Raw genomic sequence first — 19,109 nt, 5'->3', positions numbered from 1 at the left:
ATCCTCAGATCTGAGTAAAGGTCAGAAGGGAGCTAAGCTGGGGGAACGGGTGGGAGCAGATGTGGAAGGTCCCAGTGAGACAGAGCGTTTCAGTGGAGATGGAGACAGCCCATGGGGCGGGGGCAAAGGGAAGAGGGAAGAAGGAGCAAGAGTGGGTGGGTAAGTAGAGGCAAGTTGGTGGCGAGCACTGCATGGCCAGTTAGGATGGCACACGGTGGACATTTGTTAGCTAGCAAGCTAACGGTCCTAGAGAGCGTGTGGCCAGGCGGGTTTCCCAGGAGCCATTTCCATCCTCTCTCGCCAGGCGGGTGTTAGACTGGGGTTTCTTGCTGGGTCTGGAAAGTCATCCCTTGGGTCTCTGAGGTGTCACAGCCTGAAAGTGCAGATGACAGATATTAAAGTGGTTCCAGATGAGACAGATGACAGCAGGACAGGACTTTGGGTTGTTTTTCCAGAAGAAGGAGCAAGGTACCCCGTCCGCAAATACCACTCATTTCCCCGGTGGCCACGACACTCTTGAAGCTGAATGAAGGGTGCTGCCTGGCAGAGGAGCAGAGGGAGGTGGAGTGGCCCTCACAGCCGGGCGAGGCTGGCACCTGGTGCAGTACCCGCTGCCCTAAGTACCACACATGTCTCTAAGCCACGGAGTTTATTGACTGCTGGCTGTAGGCTGGCCACTCTCCATAGTGCAGGGTCCGGTACCTTCTAAGGCCATGCACTCCGTGGAGTCAGCCCCTGGTGGGGTCAGGAGTGTGGACTTCGGTGTCAGACCCCTTGGGATTTAATCCTGGCTCCACCACTGGGGATCTTGGGTAAGGTATGTGAACTCATCTGTGCCTCAGCTTCTTCATCTGTAAAATGGGAATAACATTGCCTACTTCATAGAGCTGTGGAGAAAGAACTAAACACAATAATCCCTATAGAGGTCTTAGAACAGCAGCTGTCTGAGAGGAAGGACTCAATCGATACAAACATTATCACATGCGGCAGCCCCAAATAAGATGCAGTGAAAAAGATTGCAGAACTTGGAGAGAAACACGGGGTGGGCTGGTAATTCCTTGGCCCTGTGCCCAGTGTGGCAGCTGCTCATACAATTTCTACTCAAGCTGATGCAGCCACAGCAGCAGACCGTGTGGATAAGGGCCAGGCATGGGCTCTGGCCAACCACAGGCTAGGAAATAACACTGTTAGCTGATGATGGTTCCTTTTTTTTTTCTCCCTCCAGCAGGGGAGTATGAAGGAAAAGAAATGGCTCCTGTATTCGTTTGGCTGGAGAAAGGGACCCCAGCAAGAAAGAAAGGCATGGGACCCTTCGTGACTTTCTTCTACCGCTCCCAATAGAAGGCCCTTGGGGAGGGCCTGGCATTGCGAGCAAGAAGGGACTGAACATTATTAATGGTCTCTCTCCATGTCCTGGGCCTCCCATCACTTAGCACTGGCAGAGGGCTGCTGGAAGGAGGGGAGCAGGGACTGTGGAAGGTCACCGTTGTGCCTGGATGCAGGAGAATGAGGGATGGACTGGTGACTGTAGGTCTTTATAACAAACATTTGTGGAGCCTCTAATATGTGTGCTGCACCTGGGGACTCAGAAACAATAAGACATGGCCACTCCCCTAAAGGGGGTTACAGGTTGTACCAATTGAAAAGAATTACTTCAATCCCTTCTTCTCAACAGAGTCCTCCACAGATGCCACTTCTCCCTCTGTCCCGGGCACTCAGACAGCCTTGGGGACTCTCACCATTGGCCTAAGGTGACTTGCCTGACAGCACACCTGTGTCCCACTCTCAGCTTATCACCGACTTGCAGAACTGCTCTCTGTGGCAGAAAGCACTGGACTGGTGGATTACAAAGAGTTCTGAGAGGCTTCTTAGCAGGCTGTGCTCCACATCATTGCTACTCAGATCCCAGAGCAACGTGCCAGCTGCCTGCTTTTTCTCCAGCCCTTGCTCTTCCCTCAAGATCAAGCTGCTGGGAATTCCCTGGCGGTCCAGTGGTTGGGACTCCGTGCTTCCACTGCAGGGGGCAAGGGTTCAGTCCCCGGCTGGGGAACTAGGATTCCACATGCCTCGAGGCACGGCCCAAAAAAAAGAAGATCCAGCTGCTGATGCTATGGGATGTCTGATAGCCCAGCCTGGGATCCCTACTCTGGGCCCCATAGTTCACTTGTTTGAAGTGAACGGAGAAAATAGACTTTAATGTAACAGAGTTGTTGTCTCTTGGACCTGGCCTTAAGAGTTGCGTCTTCTTGTTTTACATCACCTCCAGTTTATCCTCAGCCTGACTTCAGTCATCACCACCCTGTTAAATCCTGGATGCCCAGAAAATTTCAAAACTGGCTGCGAGTTTATTCTTGAATTCAGAGAATTCCTGGACTTTGGGATCAAAAGAAGCTACTTGTGTCTGGGGTACAAGGAGGTGGTTGGAGGGGGGCTGGTTATATGGATCCCAACTTGCCGTATCTGTGTTCCCCCCTCCCCCCATCCATCTCTGAAGGCTGAGACCCAGGCCAGGGCTGGGACAGGCCTGTCTGGGCACAGAAACCTGCCAGCATTGATTTCGCTCCTGAACCAAGAGGCCAAAAGGACATTGTGATGGTGAGGCAATGAACATGAAACAGAAACGAGTGGCTTTAGTTTTAGGAAGTCCAAAGTGGAAAGCAAGTGTTGACATTCTTTAAGACCCATTGGAGGCTGTATTTTGTGCTGCGCTAGCCAGAACTCTGCTACTTACTTGAAGTAGGACCTTGGGAAAGTCCCTTTCCTCTCTAGGCCTCAACCTCCTCATCTGTAAAGTGCACGTGGGATTAGTCAAGATCCTTCTGGGCCTGACCTGATATGGCTCTAGGTGTTCCAGTAATCTATCACTCAAAGAGGACAAAGAGCCTGAAGGTATGTGGGGAGAGATGGGGAGGAAGGGGCTAAGAAAGGTTCAGTGGGAGTCCTTGTGAGTTTAGCTAACTGATAGGGGAGAGGAAGAGAGTGGAGTGGAAAAATAAAGTGAAAATGGGGAAGAGGGAAGAGCATAAGCCTGGGGGCTAAGGGGGCCACCACAGTTACCTCAGGGCTCCTCGGGCACATCCGGGCCAGGTTTACTTCGTTAGGGTGGGGGTAGGGTTGGGAAGTGGCAAACTGTATTTTCCATAGAGGGCCACAATGATATTGCCACCCGCCATGTTCTTTTGCATCGTGATCTTGCCATTTCCCTGTCAAGAGGTGGAGTCTAGTTCCGCTCCCTTCAAATCTGGCCTGGCCTTATGACTTGCTTGTAACCACGGAATGTGGTAGAAGCTACGCTGGGTGACTTCTGAGGCTCAGTCAGAAGCAGCTTCCACTTGGTCATCTTGGGTCACTCGATCTGAGGGAAGCCATCTGAATACCTGAGGCCATCATGCTGGAGAGGCCACATGTAGGCATTCCCGTTGACAGTCCCAGCTGAGGCCCACCTTCCAGCCATTTGCCTCAAGGCACCAGACACGTGGATAAAGCTACTTTTGACTCTCCAGGCCAGAATACTGACCAACCTCTCTTGATAACCACGAGGAGGAGAAGATTCACCCCACTGAGTCCTACCCAGATTTCTCATGTAGAAGAATCTATAAAATATAAGAAAATGACTGTTGTTTTAAGCCACAAAACTTTGGGGTAGTTTGTTATAAAGCAAAAGGTACTGGCACAGGATGGTAGGGGATGTTTAAAAATATAAGCTCCCTTGCAATGAAAAATCCTTAAAAATGTATAAACAAGACTTTAAAGATTTCAGAGATGTGTGAAATTTCAAAATTAATTTGGAAACCAACTTTAAATTTTGCCTATTAAGGACATTACAACAAAACTACCATTTTCTGTAGTTCACCATATTACTTATATACCTATATATATATATTTTTTGTTTGTTTGTTTGTTTGTTTTGCGGTACACGGGGCTCTCACTGTTGTGGCCTCTCCTGTTGCAGATCACAGGCTCCGGATGCGCAGGCTCAGCAGCCATGGCTCATGAGCCCAGCCACTCCGCGGCATGTGGGATCTTCCTGGACCTGAGCACGAACCTGTGTCCCCAGCATTGGCAGGAGGACTCTCAACCACTGTGCCACCAGGGAAGTACAATTATATATTTTTAAGTATATTTTTATCATGAAAAAGGGAGCCAAGTCACTATATCCCACCTGAATGGCCAAAAGGAAAGGGCTAAACAGTATCAAATGTTGGCAAGGATGTGGAACAACCAGGACTTTAATACATTCCTGGTGAGAATTATTATTTCCACAGTCATTTTGGAAGGAAAATAGCTTGGCAGTATAATCAGAAGGTGAACATATGCATGTATTCAATTCCATTCCTATGTATATGCCGAACAGAAGTTTATGTATATTTTTACCAACAGATCTGTATATAAATGTTCATAATAGCACTATTTTTAATAGCCCCAAACTGATAATAACTTAAATCAATAACAGAATAAGTTGTAGTATCATCACACAGTGGAATACTGTATAGCCGTGAAAATAAATGGACGATCGCCAGGAAAGTCATGCACAAACCTCATAAATATAATGTTAAGGGAAAGAAACCAGAGTCAAAGAGTACATACTATGTGATTCCACTATGTAAAGTTGAAAAGCCAACACCATTCATCTGTGGTGTTGGAAGCTAGGGTAGTGGTTACCCTTGAGTGACTGCAAGGGGGCACTTCCAGAGGTGCAGCGATGCTCTGATTCTTCGCCAGGTGGTAGTTTCATGGGGTTGCTTATCTTGCGAAATGTCATCGAGTGGTATGCTTACGATGGCACACTTTCCTGCATGAATGTTATAAATTGACCATTGAACAACATAGGGGTTAGGAACCTCGCCGCCCCCAGGTGAAAATCTGTATATAACTTTACAGTTGACCCTCTGAATCTGCGGTTCCACATCTGCGGGTGCAACCAACCATGGAATGTGTAGTACTGTAGTATGTATTTAGTAAAAAAATCCAAGCTTAAGTGGACCCGAGCAGTTCAAACTCGTGTTGTTTAAGGGTCAACTGCACTTCAGAATAAAATGTTAAGAAACAAAGAGGCAGGACATGATCTCAAAGCCAAGGATAGATCTTTCAAAAACTAATTTAGTTTTATGAAAAGCAATATATTTGTTCTTGTTTTTCCCTTGAACCAGTGTATATTGCATCATGGCAGGGTCCTGGGACTGTGAAAGTGTCAGAGGGAAAAGAAAAGAGGGGTGACGTGAGCATCAGCTGAAGCTGTGGGGAGCAGGCAAGCTCTCCAGGGAAGGTACTTCTCAGCAGCTCCTTGCTGCTGCACTCACAGTTCACCTGCAAACTGTATCATGTACTGGCATGTGCATATCTAGAAAGATGTTTCCCAACCTTTCACAGGCCGTGGCACGTGCAGAAAATGACAGCGTTGGAATGGCACACACTGGGGTACCAGATGGGGCTCCTGGCAGCCAAAGCCAAGTGGCCTGGTCCTCCAGGTGCTCCCAGGATGAGGGGTATCAACCTCAGCACACCTGTGGGATAATGTCCTCTTAGAGAGAGTGTGGGAAGCCATGGGCCTCCATTATCCGTTTCACGTTCTCCGAACTGGCAGAGGGGAAGAGTCTAGGCTTCCCTTGCCCTTCTGCTCTTGGAGAAACCAGCTCTGCACATGCCTCACGCTGGGGTACAGGTCCCATTTGCAGTAATGAAGATCATGGGGTTCAGGGGAGTTGTGCAGCATTCTGGGTCCCTCCTCTGTGCTGTGGCCTTACTTCTATTTCTCGCCTCATTTCCCACCGAACACCCCACTCTGTCTCCCGAGCACATTACACCCTGGGCACACTGCACTTGTCTGCCATCTGTGAACATCTCCCAAGCCCTTCTCTCTCTCCATCACACCATTCCCTCTGCCAGAGCACTCAGCCTGCCATCCCTGTGCTAAGCCTTCCACTTCTCGGTGCAGCCTCTTTCTATACACTGAGGCCACTACCACACTGTGATTTGTGTTACAAGCATGTGTGTGTGTGTGTATGTGAACATCCTCATGGTCCCTGATTTCCTATCTTGCGCACAGTAGGTGCTCAACAGTTATATCTCAAATGACTTCCATGCTGCAGAGGGACCCTGGCACTAACTCCACCCCTGTTCCTGGTGGTCACTCATTGTCCCCTTGGGTCCAGATCCCCAGCCTCTCAGGGACCTTTCAGCCATTTCAAACTCTGCCACTCCACTGCCAGGGGCCTGGAGCCATGCCGCCTGGATGAGACACATCCTCATTGCCCAGACCACCTCACCTCCCCTAGCTCACACCTTTGGGGTTGGCATTAGACTAATTGTGGTGTGACAGAGGGAAAGGGTCACGGTGACTCAGCCTCAGTGCTGACTCCCCTCATTCAAGCGCCAACCTGCAGTACCAGCATGTGGCCACAAGGGGCTCTCTGGGGCGACCCTTTGCCCAGGGGAGGAGGGCTCTGTGGGAAGTACTGCCCGGATAGACAAGGAACTGCTCAGGGGTTCTGCCCCTCTCCAAGTGCTGAAGCCCCACTGCCCGCCTTGGCTGCCTTATCCTGATGTTTTACCCTTAGCTGTCTAGCAGCTGTTGTTTTCTATCTTAACACATTACTCCTTACTTCCCCGTGAGCCTCTCTTCTGGCCACCCACTCTACTACTGACCAACAGCCGCCACAGGGGCAAGTCACCTCCACTTTTGTCAGTTCCACTTCCTTTAGATAAGGGCCAGACCTACACCATGAGCTCCCCATCTTTCAGGATGTGGGCTGGAAAATTGTCCTGTTCCATCTCTTCAACACCTCGACTCCACCCCCTTCTGTCTCCCTAGTGCCACCCAGGTTCGGGGCTCCCCGACTCTGCCAGGATTAAAGCAGTGGCTTCCTGGGGGACCCCGTGTCTGCAGACAGCCCCCTGCCCATCAACTCTCCACCCTGGAGCCAGAGAGATCTTACTCCCATCAGACGCTGGCCTTCAGTGGTTCCCCAAGTCCCAGACACTCAAATAGTACCCCAGGCTCCCCAAGACCCACCTGCCTGATTCTCCAGCCTCACGTCCCTCCTCTCTTGCCCTCCAACCAGTAGTACTGAAATACTTGTAGTTGCTCAACACAGCGTGGTGTGTCAAGCCTTTGTACTTTGCACACGCTCTTTCCTGTGGCCTGATCATCTCCCACCCCTCCCCCACCTTTACCCTTGCTCCTCATACTTCCCTCACCCGGCTGAGCCCTATTCATCCTTAAAAGTTCCAATTCCCCTGTGAAGCTTTCCCTAACCCACAACTCCTTCCCATGCCCCAGAAGCCCTCCTCTGAATAGATCCAGTCCCCAAACACACGTCTCTCATTGTATTTGTCACTCAGAGTTGTGATCATTACTCGTGCTGTCCTGTCTCCTCCACCCTCTGTGTACCTCTGTGCGGGACCGGGGTGGCACACTGTCTGAAAGTTGTTGCACCGAGGTAGCTCCCTCTCTGCACCATCACCTGCCACCTTGAGCAAGTCCTTTAAATGCTCTGAACTTCCGTTTGCTTATCTGCAAAATGGAAAGACGTGAGAATCGGAAGGGGGCACACACATTCAAGAACTTTATAAACAGCTAAGGGCTTTGCACGAGTTTGGTTTTTTTTGTGTGTGTATTTATTTTATTATTTATTTTTGGCTTGGTTGGGTCTTCGTGGCTGCGCGTGGCTTTGTCTAGTTGCAGCGAGCAGGGGCTACTCTTCATTGTGGTGCGCGGGCTTTTCTTGTTGCGGTGGCTTCTCTTGTTCTGGAGCACGGGCTCTAGGCGTGCGGGCTTCAGTAGTTGTGGCTCGTGGGCTCTAAAGTGCAGGCTCAGTAATTGTGGCGCACGGGCTTCGTTGCTCCGTGGCATATGGGATCTTCCTGGACCAGGGCTCGAACCCGGGTCCCCTGCATTGGCTGGCGGACTCAACCACTGCACCACCAGGGAAGTCCCTATGCACGTGTTTTTAATGCATTTTCTTCCTTCAGACTAGTGTTTCCCTGCACTTGCCTGTGTGGAAATCATAAGATCAAAGGAATGTGATGTGATCTTTTTGTAATTTCTCCACCTTGGGTCCAAGGAAAAGCTGGTGGAGTGTAAAGCATTGTGTCTCCCTGCAGCTCCTAGTCTTCTCGGAAGCTCTGGGTTAATTCTGGGGTCAGGAAACTTGTATGGCCAGGGGAAACAGTGCATATGTGTAGGTCTCGGGCTGTCTCCTTTTCTCATCAGTGCTCCCCACCAAGTGCCCACCATTCCGTCCACCAACAGAAGAGACCTCTCCCCAGCCTCCCGTGATGAGGTCTGTGGAAGTCACAAACTGTAGGTCCAATCAACAAGGATGCTCTGACCTAACAAATACTCTCCCTCATGTGAGGTTTAAGGATTTGGTTTTGGAGCCCCACAAAGAAAACGTTACTGCAGATTTGGTGTGGAGAAACCCTTCTGAGCAGGGCATTCAAAAGTCTAATTAGTGGTTGGAGGAGGACTGGACGTTGGACGTTCCAGGAGTGAACGCTGGAATTCCAGGTGGGAGCCTGTTTCTGGCCGCGGCCCGGGTAATGCCAGAGGCTAGAGGTAGAAGCCTGGGAGCCATACACAGCTCAAGGGTGGACTGGATGCTTTCGAGATAAGGCTAGCTAAGAGCTGTGAGCTCACTGAAGTTTGAAAACCGGCTCCCAGCCACCACCCCCCCTCCCCTCAATCTAGTAAAATTGATGCTCATCTCTGTAGTTTTGGAACATGATGGTAAGAATGGTGGTGCCTCGGGTTCTTGTGCTGGTCCTATCTCAGGCTTGTTTGATTGCTTCCTTCGCATACTACAGACAGGGCTTTGCACAAAGAAGTGGGCTGGTGGATCACTGTTCTGCAAAGATCCCATTGTGCGACTGGAGCAGGTTACCTTCTCTGAGCCTCAGTATTCTCATCTGTAAAATAGGCATATCGTTCCTTCTTTTCCTAATAACCAAACAAGTGTTCTTGTACTTTACCTTAAATAAAGGTACTTTAAAGATGCCAAGCCTTTCTGACATCACTTTTGTGCATAAATAAAAGTGAAAGAAAGAGAAAGGCATTGGCAGTAACTTCATCACAACTGCCACGGTGATTGTAGGACCATCCTGATTTCAGAGTTAGTAAAATGTGAAAAATACAACACCCGTGTACCTACCATCTTGCTTAAGAGACGGAACAATTCCCAGCAGCACTAAGAGCCTTGTGTCCACCTCCTTGACCTAGCCTTTCCACCCTAGAGAAAACTGTCCTCAATTTTGTGTTTACTCTTCCCTCATTTTTAGCTACCGTTGTTTTAAACATGTACCCTATGCAATCTGTTGTTTGAGCTTGTTTCAGAATGGTTCCATGAGTGGAACTGTATCCCATTCTTTTGATGTTTTTAAAAATCATGAGAAGTTGATCTATGCTAATGTGTGTAGCTCATTTATTTTTCACTATTGAATATTCCAATCTCATCCTATCCTGCTGTATGAATTCTGCTGATGGAAATTTGGGCTGTTTCCCGTGTTTTGCTGTTAAGTTATTTTTGCTCTAAACATTCTCAGAGTTGTTTCTTAGAACATGTGTGTTTCTCCAGGGTATATACGTGGGCAGGGAACGGCTAAGTCTAGATGAGAGTGCTTGCTGTTCTGATTGCTAGCTAATACTGCCGCCCTTATTTCTGTCCACTGAATAGCCCGAGGGGACATGAGTCCTGTTCTGGCTCTGTTTACAGACCTTCAGGGGGAATAAGCGTTTATAAAAAGAATAGGGGGGGATTCCCTGGTGGCGCAGTGGTTGAGAGTCCACCTGAGGATGCAGGGAACATGAGTTGGTGCCCCGGTCCTGGAAGATCCCACGTGCCGCCGAGCGTCTGGGCCCGTGAGCCATGGCCGCTGGGCCTGCTCGTCCGGAGCCTGTGCTCCGTGACGGGAGAGGCCACAACAGTGAGTGGCCCGCGTACCGCAAAAAACAAACAAACAAACAAAAAACAGAAAGAATAGGGGGCTAGTGAAGGAGAGCTTCCCAGACCATAGTCTGACTTTGAGCCATGGCCCTGAGGGGCAAAGCCAGAAAGGAGTGGAAGCCAGATGGAAGCCAACTGCTGTTGGCGCTGAGCATGCGTGTGAGGTGGGGCTGCCCTTGCCTGGACACTGGGTCTCAGACTGTGTCACAGCTGACATCACAGAATCCACTGTGAGGGTACGGCTGTGCTTCGGGACCTAGAAATTCAGACAAAACACTGCGTGCATTCTCAGACTGTATGTTTTTTTATTTAAATTGCAGTAAGGAAGCTGAAATGGGCTCTCCAGGGGTATTTCCCAGAGCCCTGGTCCCCTTTGCAGCTCCCACCTCTAGGTCCTATTGATGGGCTTCAACGGTCACTGGCTCCATGGTCTCAGATGTCACACCAGTGATTTCCAGCCCCTGGCCACTCTCTGCTGTCTCTGTGATGGCCTCCATTCGGGTCCCTTCCACTGGCTTCGCCGGGATGCTCCCATGTTTATTTCGTGATGAGGCCACGGTCTTTTTTGTAAGTCTGGCTCTCATATTCCTGAAGCAAGAGCTGATCCTGCTGAGTATGTTGGTGTTGGGACCCGAACGCGCTGGAGATAAGCTCCTGCCCGATCTGTGCGAGGTCTTGGACTCACTGGTGATGGGAGCACGGCTGATGCCTTTGGGAGCAGTGCCCTGCTCGCTGCCCCCCGGGCTGCCGTGGCCTTTGGCCTTTTGGTCATCTCTAGTGGCTCTGCGGCCGCCTGAGCCTGGGCCAGCTGCTTTGGGGATTGTCTTGCTCCCCGCTGCCTTGTGGTGGCTTTCCACGGAACTGCAGAGCGAGGGGCTCGTAAGAGCTCTGTCCTCTCCCCAGTGCTCCCTCCTCTCCCTTCTTCCCTTGTGGGCCTGGGACACTCTCTGTGAGCTGCCATCCTGTTCGCTCACTTTGCCTTCCTGTGGCAAGCTTGAGACGAGGGTCCCGTCATCGTCCTTGTCGGCTCTTCCTTTGACAGTCTTGCTGGTAGGTTCTGCTCCGACCACAGTCATGCCGGCCCCTGGGGAGAGGCTGGTGGACGTGCTGGAAGCATACTGTGGATTGTTCTCAGCACCTGCCAAGGCCGTTTTCCCGCTCCTCAGGGATGTTCTGGCAGTGTCCCCAGTGGCTATGTTGGTTTTGCTTCCTCCAGGCCCGTCGCTGGCTGTGGCTGCTATGGCCGTGCTCTGCTCTTCAGCGGCAGGAGACTTGATCACTGCCGAGCTCAAAGCACCCGCTGCGGTGCCTCCTGCCACCCCTGCTGTCTCCACCTTTGTCGTTGCCCGCGATGCGGACGCTTTGTCAAGCCCTGTAGTAGGTTTTGCTTTCGCAGTGGCCACATCGGGCATGGTATCGGGCTTGTGGGAGTCCAGTTGGATCCCTTCGCCCCCCGCAAAAGCTGCAGACGTGGCCCCGGCCACCTCAGGGCACGTGTGGAGGCTGCTGACGCTCACCTGGTCCTGACGCCCCTTTCCTTGGAAATCCTCCACGGCCGGGCTCCTCCCGTCCTCCTCCTCCTCGAACACAGGCACGCAGGTCATGTCCCAGACGGGAACGGCATAGGTGTTGCTTTCACTGTCCACTGGTGGTCGCAGGAGGTCAATCAGCTGTTCCCACTCGGCAAAGAGGTCTTCCCGCGCGTCCAGAGGGGGACAGAGCTGCAGGTAGAAGCAGCGGCCAGTGGCAAGCTTCACGCGCAGCTGTTGTTTCTCACGATTGTGAGTGGAGATCCTCACGAACTCCAAGGGAAGGAGCCTGGTGAGCTCTAAGGTCTTTGCAGCCTTGTGGCTCTTGCCCTTGGTGGCCGGGCTGCGCTCGGCGTGCTTTTCACAGCCGGTGGCCCGTCGGGCCAGCAGCATGATGTCTGGGAGCGGGAGGACGGGGCTGGTGGATGTGATGCCCATGGTCACCATGCCGCCCCAGTTGTGCACGTCAATCGCTTCTCCCCTCTTCGTGACCTGGATGAAGTCGCTCTCGAATATTGCTGCGTACTTGAATATGTGGTATTCGCCCTTGTGCAGTTGCTGCTGCAGCTTCCCCGTGGTGGTGTTGAACAGGTCCACCCAGGTGCTGCTCCGGGCCGTGTGATACGGGAGCAGAGAGTCCCCACTCATGGCTGTCTTTGATCACGACAGGCAGCGCGGTTAAGGCGGGTCCCAGGCTCTTCCCTCCCTCGGCCTCACTGGCCGAAGAGCGAGCCGCGATGCTCCTGCGTCACACAGGCGGCCCTACGGCAGGTCTTCCAAGCCCGCCCCACAGGCCCCCACGTTTGCCTCAGGGTCTCCCAGAGGCCGGGGTGTGAGTAGGGGCACAGATGATCACAGTGGGGACGCTGTAGGGCGCCTGGAGCCCAGGCTGACTCTCTTCAAGTGTGTCGAGAGGTACGGTAGGCTCCCCCTCCGCCTCACCTCACTTCTGCTTCTGGGTTTTTATCTCCCCAAGAGGCCGTGGTGAACTTCCGTCCTAGCGAGAGAAGTAACCACTTTGTCAGCCTAACCCCCTGGCACAGCCTATTTATCCTCTGATGCCCTTTGTGACCTATCAGTGTCACAAAGCCCTTTGTGACCTATCACTGTCACAAAGCCCTTTGCCTCATCCCCCAGCTGCCCCCTCAGGGCAGGGCCCCCATCCTCTCCCAAACACCCCACTGCCCCCGCGGAGGACAGGCCCATCCTGCCAGGGACTCAGGTGCGTTACCAAAATAAAAATGTCTTCAAGTGGGAAAGTTTTGTGTGGGTCCTTTTTCTTTTCCTCCCCCAAATTCAGCTACTGGATGAAATCTATAGGAATGTAAGATGATGGGATCAATTTGAACCATTTAAGCTCGTGGTTTAATTGTATCGAATAAGGCAGAGTTGGCAGTGGCGGTCCTTAGTCTGTCCTTTCATAAAATCTCAGTAAACGTGGACGATGGTGAGTGCCAATTCCCCTGTGAAGCCTTCCCTAACCCAGAACTCCTTCCCATGCCCCAGACCCCCTCCTCTGAATAGATCCAGTCCCCAAACACACGCCTCTCATTGTATTTGTCACTCAGAGTTGTGATCATTACTCGTGCTGTCCTGTCTCCTCCACCATCTGTGTACCTCTGTGCGGGACCGGGGTGGCACACTGTCTGAAAGTTGTTGCACCGAGGTAGCTCCCTCTCTGCACCATCACCTGCCACCTTGAGCCAGTCCTTTAAATGCTCTGAACTTCCGTTTGCTTATCTGCAAAATGGAAAGACGTGAGAATCGGAAGGGGGCACACACATTCAAGAACTTTATAAACAGCTAAGGGCTATGCACGTGGGTTTTTTTTTTGTTTTTTTTTTCTGTAAATTTATTTTATTATTTATTTTTGGCTTCTCTTGTTGGGGAGCACGGGCTCTAGGCGTGCGGGCCTCGGTAGTTGTGGCGCATGGGCTTAGTTGCTCCGTGGCATGTGGGATCTTCCTGGACCAGGGCTCGAACCCGGGTCCCCTGCGTCGGCAGGCGGATTCTTAACCACTGCGCCACCAGCGAAGTCCCTATGCACGTGTTTTTAATGCATTTTCTTCCTTCAGACTAGTGTTTCCCTGCACTTGCCTGTGTGGAAGTCATAAGATCAAAGGAGTGTGATGTGATCTTTTTGTAACTTCTCCTCCTTGGGTCCAAGGAAAAGCTGGTGGAGAGTAAAGCATTAATTGCGGCTCCCTGCAGCTCCTAGTCTTCTCGGAAACTCTGGGTTAATTCTGGGGTCAGGAACCTTGTTTGGCCAGGGGAAACAGTGCACATGTGTAGGTCTTGGGCTGGCTCCCTTTCTCAGCAGTGCTCCCCACCAAGTGCCCACCATTCCGTCCACCAACAGAAGAGACCTCTCCCCAGCCTCCCGTGATGAGGTCTGTGGAAGTCACAAACTGTAGGTCCAATCAACAAGGATGCTCTGACCTAACAAATACTCTCCCTCATGTGAGGTTTAAGGATTTGGTTTTGGAGCCCCAGAAGAAAAAAGTGCCTGCAGATTTGGTGTGGAGAAACCCTTCTGAGCAGGGCATTGAAAAGTTGAATTAGTGGCTGGAGGAGGACTGGACGCTGGACGTTCCAGGAGTGAACGCTGGAATTCCAGGTGGGAGCCTGTTTCTGGCCGCAGCCCGGGTCATGCCAGAGGCTAGAGGTAGAAGCCTGGGAGCCAGACACAGCTCAAGGGTGGACTGGATGCTCTCGAGAAAAGGCCAGCTAAGAGCTGTGAGCTCACTGAAGTTCGAAAACCGGCTCCCAGCCCCCACCCCTCCCTCCCCTCAATCTAGTAAAATTGATGCTCATCTCTGTAGTTTTGGAACATGATGGTAAGAATGGTGGTGCCTCGGGTTCTTGTGCTGGTCCTATCTCGGGCTTGTTTGCTTGCTTCCTTCTCAAACTACAGACAGGGCTTTGCATAGAGAAGTGGGCTGGTGGATCACTGTTCTGCAAAGATCCCATTGTGCGACTGGAGCAGGTTACCTTCTCTGAGCCTCAGTGTTCTCATCTGTCAAATAGGCATCTCGTTCCTTCTTTTCCTAATAACCAAACAAGTGTTCTTGTACTTTACCTTAAATAAAGGTACTTTAAAGATGCCAAGCCTTTCTGACATCACTTTTGTGCATAAATAAAAGTGAAAGAAAGAGAAAGGCATTGGCAATAACTTCATCACAACTGCCACGGTGATTGTAGGACCATCCTGATTTCAGAGTTAGTAAAATGTGAAAAATACAACACCTGTGTACCTACCATCTTGCTTAAGAGACAGAACAATTCCCAGCAGCACTAACAGCCTTGTGTCCACCTCCTTGACCTAGCCTTTCCACCCTAGAGAAAACTGTCCTCAATTTTGTGTTTACTCTTCCCTCATTTTTAGCTACCGTTGTTTTAAACATGTACCCTATGCAATCTGTTGTTTGAGCTTGTTTCAGAATGGTTCCATGAGTGGAACTGTATCCCATTCTTTTGATGTTTTTAAAAATCATGAGAAGTTGATCTATGCTAATGTGTGTAGCTCATTTATTTTTCACTATTGAATATTCCAATCTCATCCTATCCTGCTGTATGAATTCTGCTGATGGAAATTTGGGCTGTTTCCCGTGTTTTGCTGTTAAGTTATTTTTGCTCTAAACATTCTCAGAGTTGTTTCTTAGAACATGTGTGTTTCTCCAGGGTATATACGTGGGCAGGGAACGGCTAAGTCTAGATGAGAGTGCTTGCTGTTCTGATTGCTAGCTAATACTGCCGCCCTTATTTCTGTCCACTGAATAGCCCGAGGAGACATGAGTCCTGTTCTGGCTCTGTTTACAGACCTTCAGGGGGAATGAGCGTTTATAAAAAGAATAGGGGGGATTCCCTGGTGGCGCAGTGGTTGAGAGTCCACCTGAGGATGCAGGGAACATGAGTTCGTGCCCCGGTCCTGGTAGATCCCACATGCCGCGGAGCGGCTGGGCCCGTGAGCCATGGCCGCTGGGCCTGCTCGTCCGGAGCCTGTGCTCCGTGACGGGAGAGGCCACAACAGTGAGTGGCCCGCGTACCGCAAAAAAGAAACAAACAAACAAAAAACAGAAAGAATAGGGGGCTAGTGAAGGAGAGCTTCCCAGACCATAGTCTGACTTTGAGCCATGGCCCTGAGGGGCAAAGCCAGAAAGGAGTGGAAGCCAGATGGAAGCCAACTGCTGTTGGCGCTGAGCATGCGTGTGAGGTGGGGCTGCCCTTGCCTGGACACTGGGTCTCAGACTGTGGCACAGCTGACATCACAGAATCCACTGTGAGGCTACGGCTGTGCTTCGGGACCTAGAACTTCAGACAAAACACTGCGTGCATTCTCAGACTGTATGTTTTTTTATTTAAATTGCAGTAAGGAAGCTGAAATGGGCTCTCCAGGGGTATTTCCCAGAGCCCTGGTCCCCTTTGCAGCTCCCAGCTCTAGGTCCTATTGATGGGCTTCAACGGTCACTGGCTCCATGGTCTCAGATGTCACACCAGTGATTTCCAGCCCCTGGCCACTCTCTGCTGTCTCTGTGATGGCCTCCATTCGGGTCCCTTCCACTGGCTTCGCCAGGATGCTCCCATGTTTATTTCGTGATGAGGCCACGGTCTTTTTTGTAAGTCTGGCTCTCATATTCCTGAAGCAAGAGCTGATCCTGCTGAGTATGTTGGTGTTGGGACCCGAACGCGCTGGAGATAAGCTCCTGCCCGATCTGTGCGAGGTCTTGGACTCACTGGTGATGGGAGCACGGCTGATGCCTTTGGGAGCAGTGCCCTGCTCGCTGCCCCCCGGGCTGCCGTGGCCTTTGGCCTTTTGGTCATCTCTAGTGGCTCTGCGGCCGCCTGAGCCTGGGCCAGCTGCTTTGGGGATTGTCTTGCTCCCCGCTGCCTTGTGGTGGCTTTCCACGGAACTGCAGAGCGAGGGGCTCGTAAGAGCTCTGTCCTCTCCCCAGTGCTCCCTCCTCTCCCTTCTTCCCTTGTGGGCCTGGGACACTCTCTGTGAGCTGCCATCCTGTTCGCTCACTTTGCCTTCCTGTGGCAAGCTTGAGACGAGGGTCCCGTCATCGTCCTTGTCGGCTCTTCCTTTGACAGTCTTGCTGGTAGGTTCTGCTCCGACCACAGTCATGCCGGCCCCTGGGGAGAGGCTGGTGGACGTGCTGGAAGCATACTGTGGATTGTTCTCAGCACCTGCCAAGGCCGTTTTCCCGCTCCTCAGGGATGTTCTGGCAGTGTCCCCAGTGGCTATGTTGGTTTTGCTTCCTCCAGGTCCGTCGCTGGCTGTGGCTGCTATGGCCGTGCTCTGCTCTTCAGCGGCAGGAGACTTGATCACTGCCGAGCTCAAAGCACCCGCTGCGGTGCCTCCTGCCACCCCTGCTGTCTCCACCTTTGTCGTTGCCCGCGATGCGGACGCTTTGTCAAGCCCTGTAGTAGGTTTTGCTTTCACAGTGGCCACATCGGGCATGGTATCGGGCTTGTGGGAGTCCAGTTGGATCCCTTCGCCCCCCGCAAAAGCTGCAGACGTGGCCCCGGCCACCTCAGGGCACGTGTGGAGGCTGCTGACGCTCACCTGGTCCTGACGCCCCTTTCCTTGGAAATCCTCCACGGCCGGGCTCCTCCCGTCCTCCTCCTCCTCGAACACAGGCACGCAGGTCATGTCCCAGACGGGAACGGCATAGGTGTTGCTTTCACTGTCCACTGGTGGTCGCAGGAGGTCAATCAGCTGTTCCCACTCGGCGAAGAGGTCTTCCCGCGCGTCCAGAGGGGGACACAGCTGCAGGTAGAAGCAGCGGCCAGTGGCAAGCTTCACGCGCAGCTGTTGTTTCTCACGATTGTGAGTGGAGATCCTCACGAACTCCAAGGGAAGGAGCCTGGTGAGCTCTAAGGTCTTTGCAGCCTTGTGGCTCTTGCCCTTGGTGGCCGGGCTGCGCTCGGCGTGCTTTTCACAGCCGGTGGCCCGTCGGGCCAGCAGCATGATGTCTGGGAGCGGGAGGACGGGGCTGGTGGATGTGATGCCCATGGTCACCATGCCGCCCCAGTTGTGCACGTCAATCGCTTCTCCCCTCTTCGTGACCTGGATGAAGTCGCTCTCGAATATTGCTGCGTACTTGAATATGTGGTATTCGCCCTTGTGCAGTTGCTGCTGCAGCTTCCCCGTGGTGGTGTTGAACAGGTCCACCCAGGTGCTGCTCCGGGCCGTGTGATACGGGAGCAGAGAGTCCCCACTCATGGCTGTCTTTGATCACGACAGGCAGCGCGGTTAAGGCGGGTCCCTGGCTCTTCCCTCCCTCGGCCTCACTGGCCGAAGAGCGAGCCGCGATGCTCCTGCGTCACACAGGCGGCCCTACGGCAGGTCTTCCAAGCCCGCCCCACAGGCCCCCACGTTTGCCTCAGGGTCTCCCAGAGGCCGGGGTGTGAGTAGAGGCACAGATGATCACAGTGGGGACGCTGTAGGGCGCCTGGAGCCCAGGCTGACTCTCTTCAAGTGTGTCGAGAGGTACGGTAGGCTCCCCCTCCGCCTCACCTCACTTCTGCTTCTGGGTTTTTATCTCCCCAAGAGGCCGTGGTGAACTTCCGTCCTAGCGAGAGAAGTAACCACTTTGTCAGCCTAACCCCCTGGCACAGCCTATTTACCCTCTGATGCCCTTTGTGACCTATCAGTGTCACAAAGCCCTTTGTGACCTATCACTGTCACAAAGCCCTTTGCCTCATCCCCCAGCTGCCCCCTCAGGGCAGGGCCCCCATCCTCTCCCAAACACCCCACTGCCCCCGCGGAGGACAGGCCCATCCTGCCAGGGACTCAGGTGCGTTACCAAAATAAAAATGTCTTCAAGTGGGAAAGTTTTGTGTGGGTCCTTTTTCTTTTCCTCCCCCAAATTCAGCTACTGGATGAAATCTATAGGAATGTAAGATGATGGGATCAATTTGAACCATTTAAGCTCGTGGTTTAATTGTATCGAATAAGGCAGAGTTGGCAGTGGCGGTCCTTAGTCTGTCCTTTCATAAAATCTCAGTAAACGTGGACGATGGTGAGTGCCAATTCCCCTGTGAAGCCTTCCCTAACCCAGAACTCCTTCCCATGCCCCAGACCCCCTCCTCTGAATAGATCCAGTCCCCAAACACACGCCTCTCATTGTATTTGTCACTCAGAGTTGTGATCATTACTCGTGCTGTCCTGTCTCCTCCACCATCTGTGTACCTCTGTGCGGGACCGGGGTGGCACACTGTCTGAAAGTTGTTGCACCGAGGTAGCTCCCTCTCTGCACCATCACCTGCCACCTTGAGCCAGTCCTTTAAATGCTCTGAACTTCCGTTTGCTTATCTGCAGAATGGAAAGACGTGAGAATCGGAAGGGGGCACACACATTCAAGAACTTTATAAACAGCTAAGGGCTATGCACGTGTTTTTTTTTTTTCTTTTTTCTGTAAATTTATTTTATTATTTATTTTTGGCTTCTCTTGTTGGGGAGCACGGGCTCTAGGCGTGCGGGCCTCGGTAGTTGTGGCGCACGGGCTTAGTTGCTCCGTGGCATGTGGGATCTTCCTGTACCAGGGCTCGAACCCGGGTCCCCTGCGTCGGCAGGCGGATTCTTAACCACTGCGCCACCAGCGAAGTCCCTATGCACGTGTTTTTAATGCATTTT

General features: G+C 52.1%; 2 protein-coding genes across 2 annotated transcripts; both read right to left on the bottom strand.

The window, feature by feature from the left end:
• Positions 1 to 311: 311 nt before the first annotated feature.
• Positions 312 to 12,118, bottom strand: LOC307066031 (Golgi-associated RAB2 interactor protein 4-like; the record flags this gene model as incomplete). Its single annotated transcript, XM_079723085.1, has 3 exons — positions 312 to 373; positions 488 to 635; positions 11,330 to 12,118. 3 exons carry the CDS (start codon positions 12,116 to 12,118, stop codon positions 312 to 314), a joined length of 999 nt encoding a protein of 332 aa, XP_079579211.1.
• A 3,796-nt stretch (positions 12,119 to 15,914) lies between these two features.
• LOC307066022 (Golgi-associated RAB2 interactor protein 4-like) lies at positions 15,915 to 17,696 on the bottom strand (the record flags this gene model as incomplete). Its single annotated transcript, XM_079723073.1, has 2 exons — positions 15,915 to 16,625; positions 16,920 to 17,696. The coding sequence occupies 2 exons, from the start codon at positions 17,694 to 17,696 to the stop codon at positions 15,915 to 15,917; spliced, it is 1,488 nt and encodes a 495-aa protein (XP_079579199.1).
• Positions 17,697 to 19,109: the final 1,413 nt, after the last annotated feature.

Source organism: Hyperoodon ampullatus (assembly GCF_949752795.1).
Source record: "Hyperoodon ampullatus genome assembly, chromosome: 2".
Taxonomy (NCBI): domain Eukaryota; kingdom Metazoa; phylum Chordata; class Mammalia; order Artiodactyla; family Ziphiidae; genus Hyperoodon; species Hyperoodon ampullatus.
Note: the sequence above shows the minus strand (reverse complement) of the source record. Positions and strands in the feature narration are given on the sequence as shown.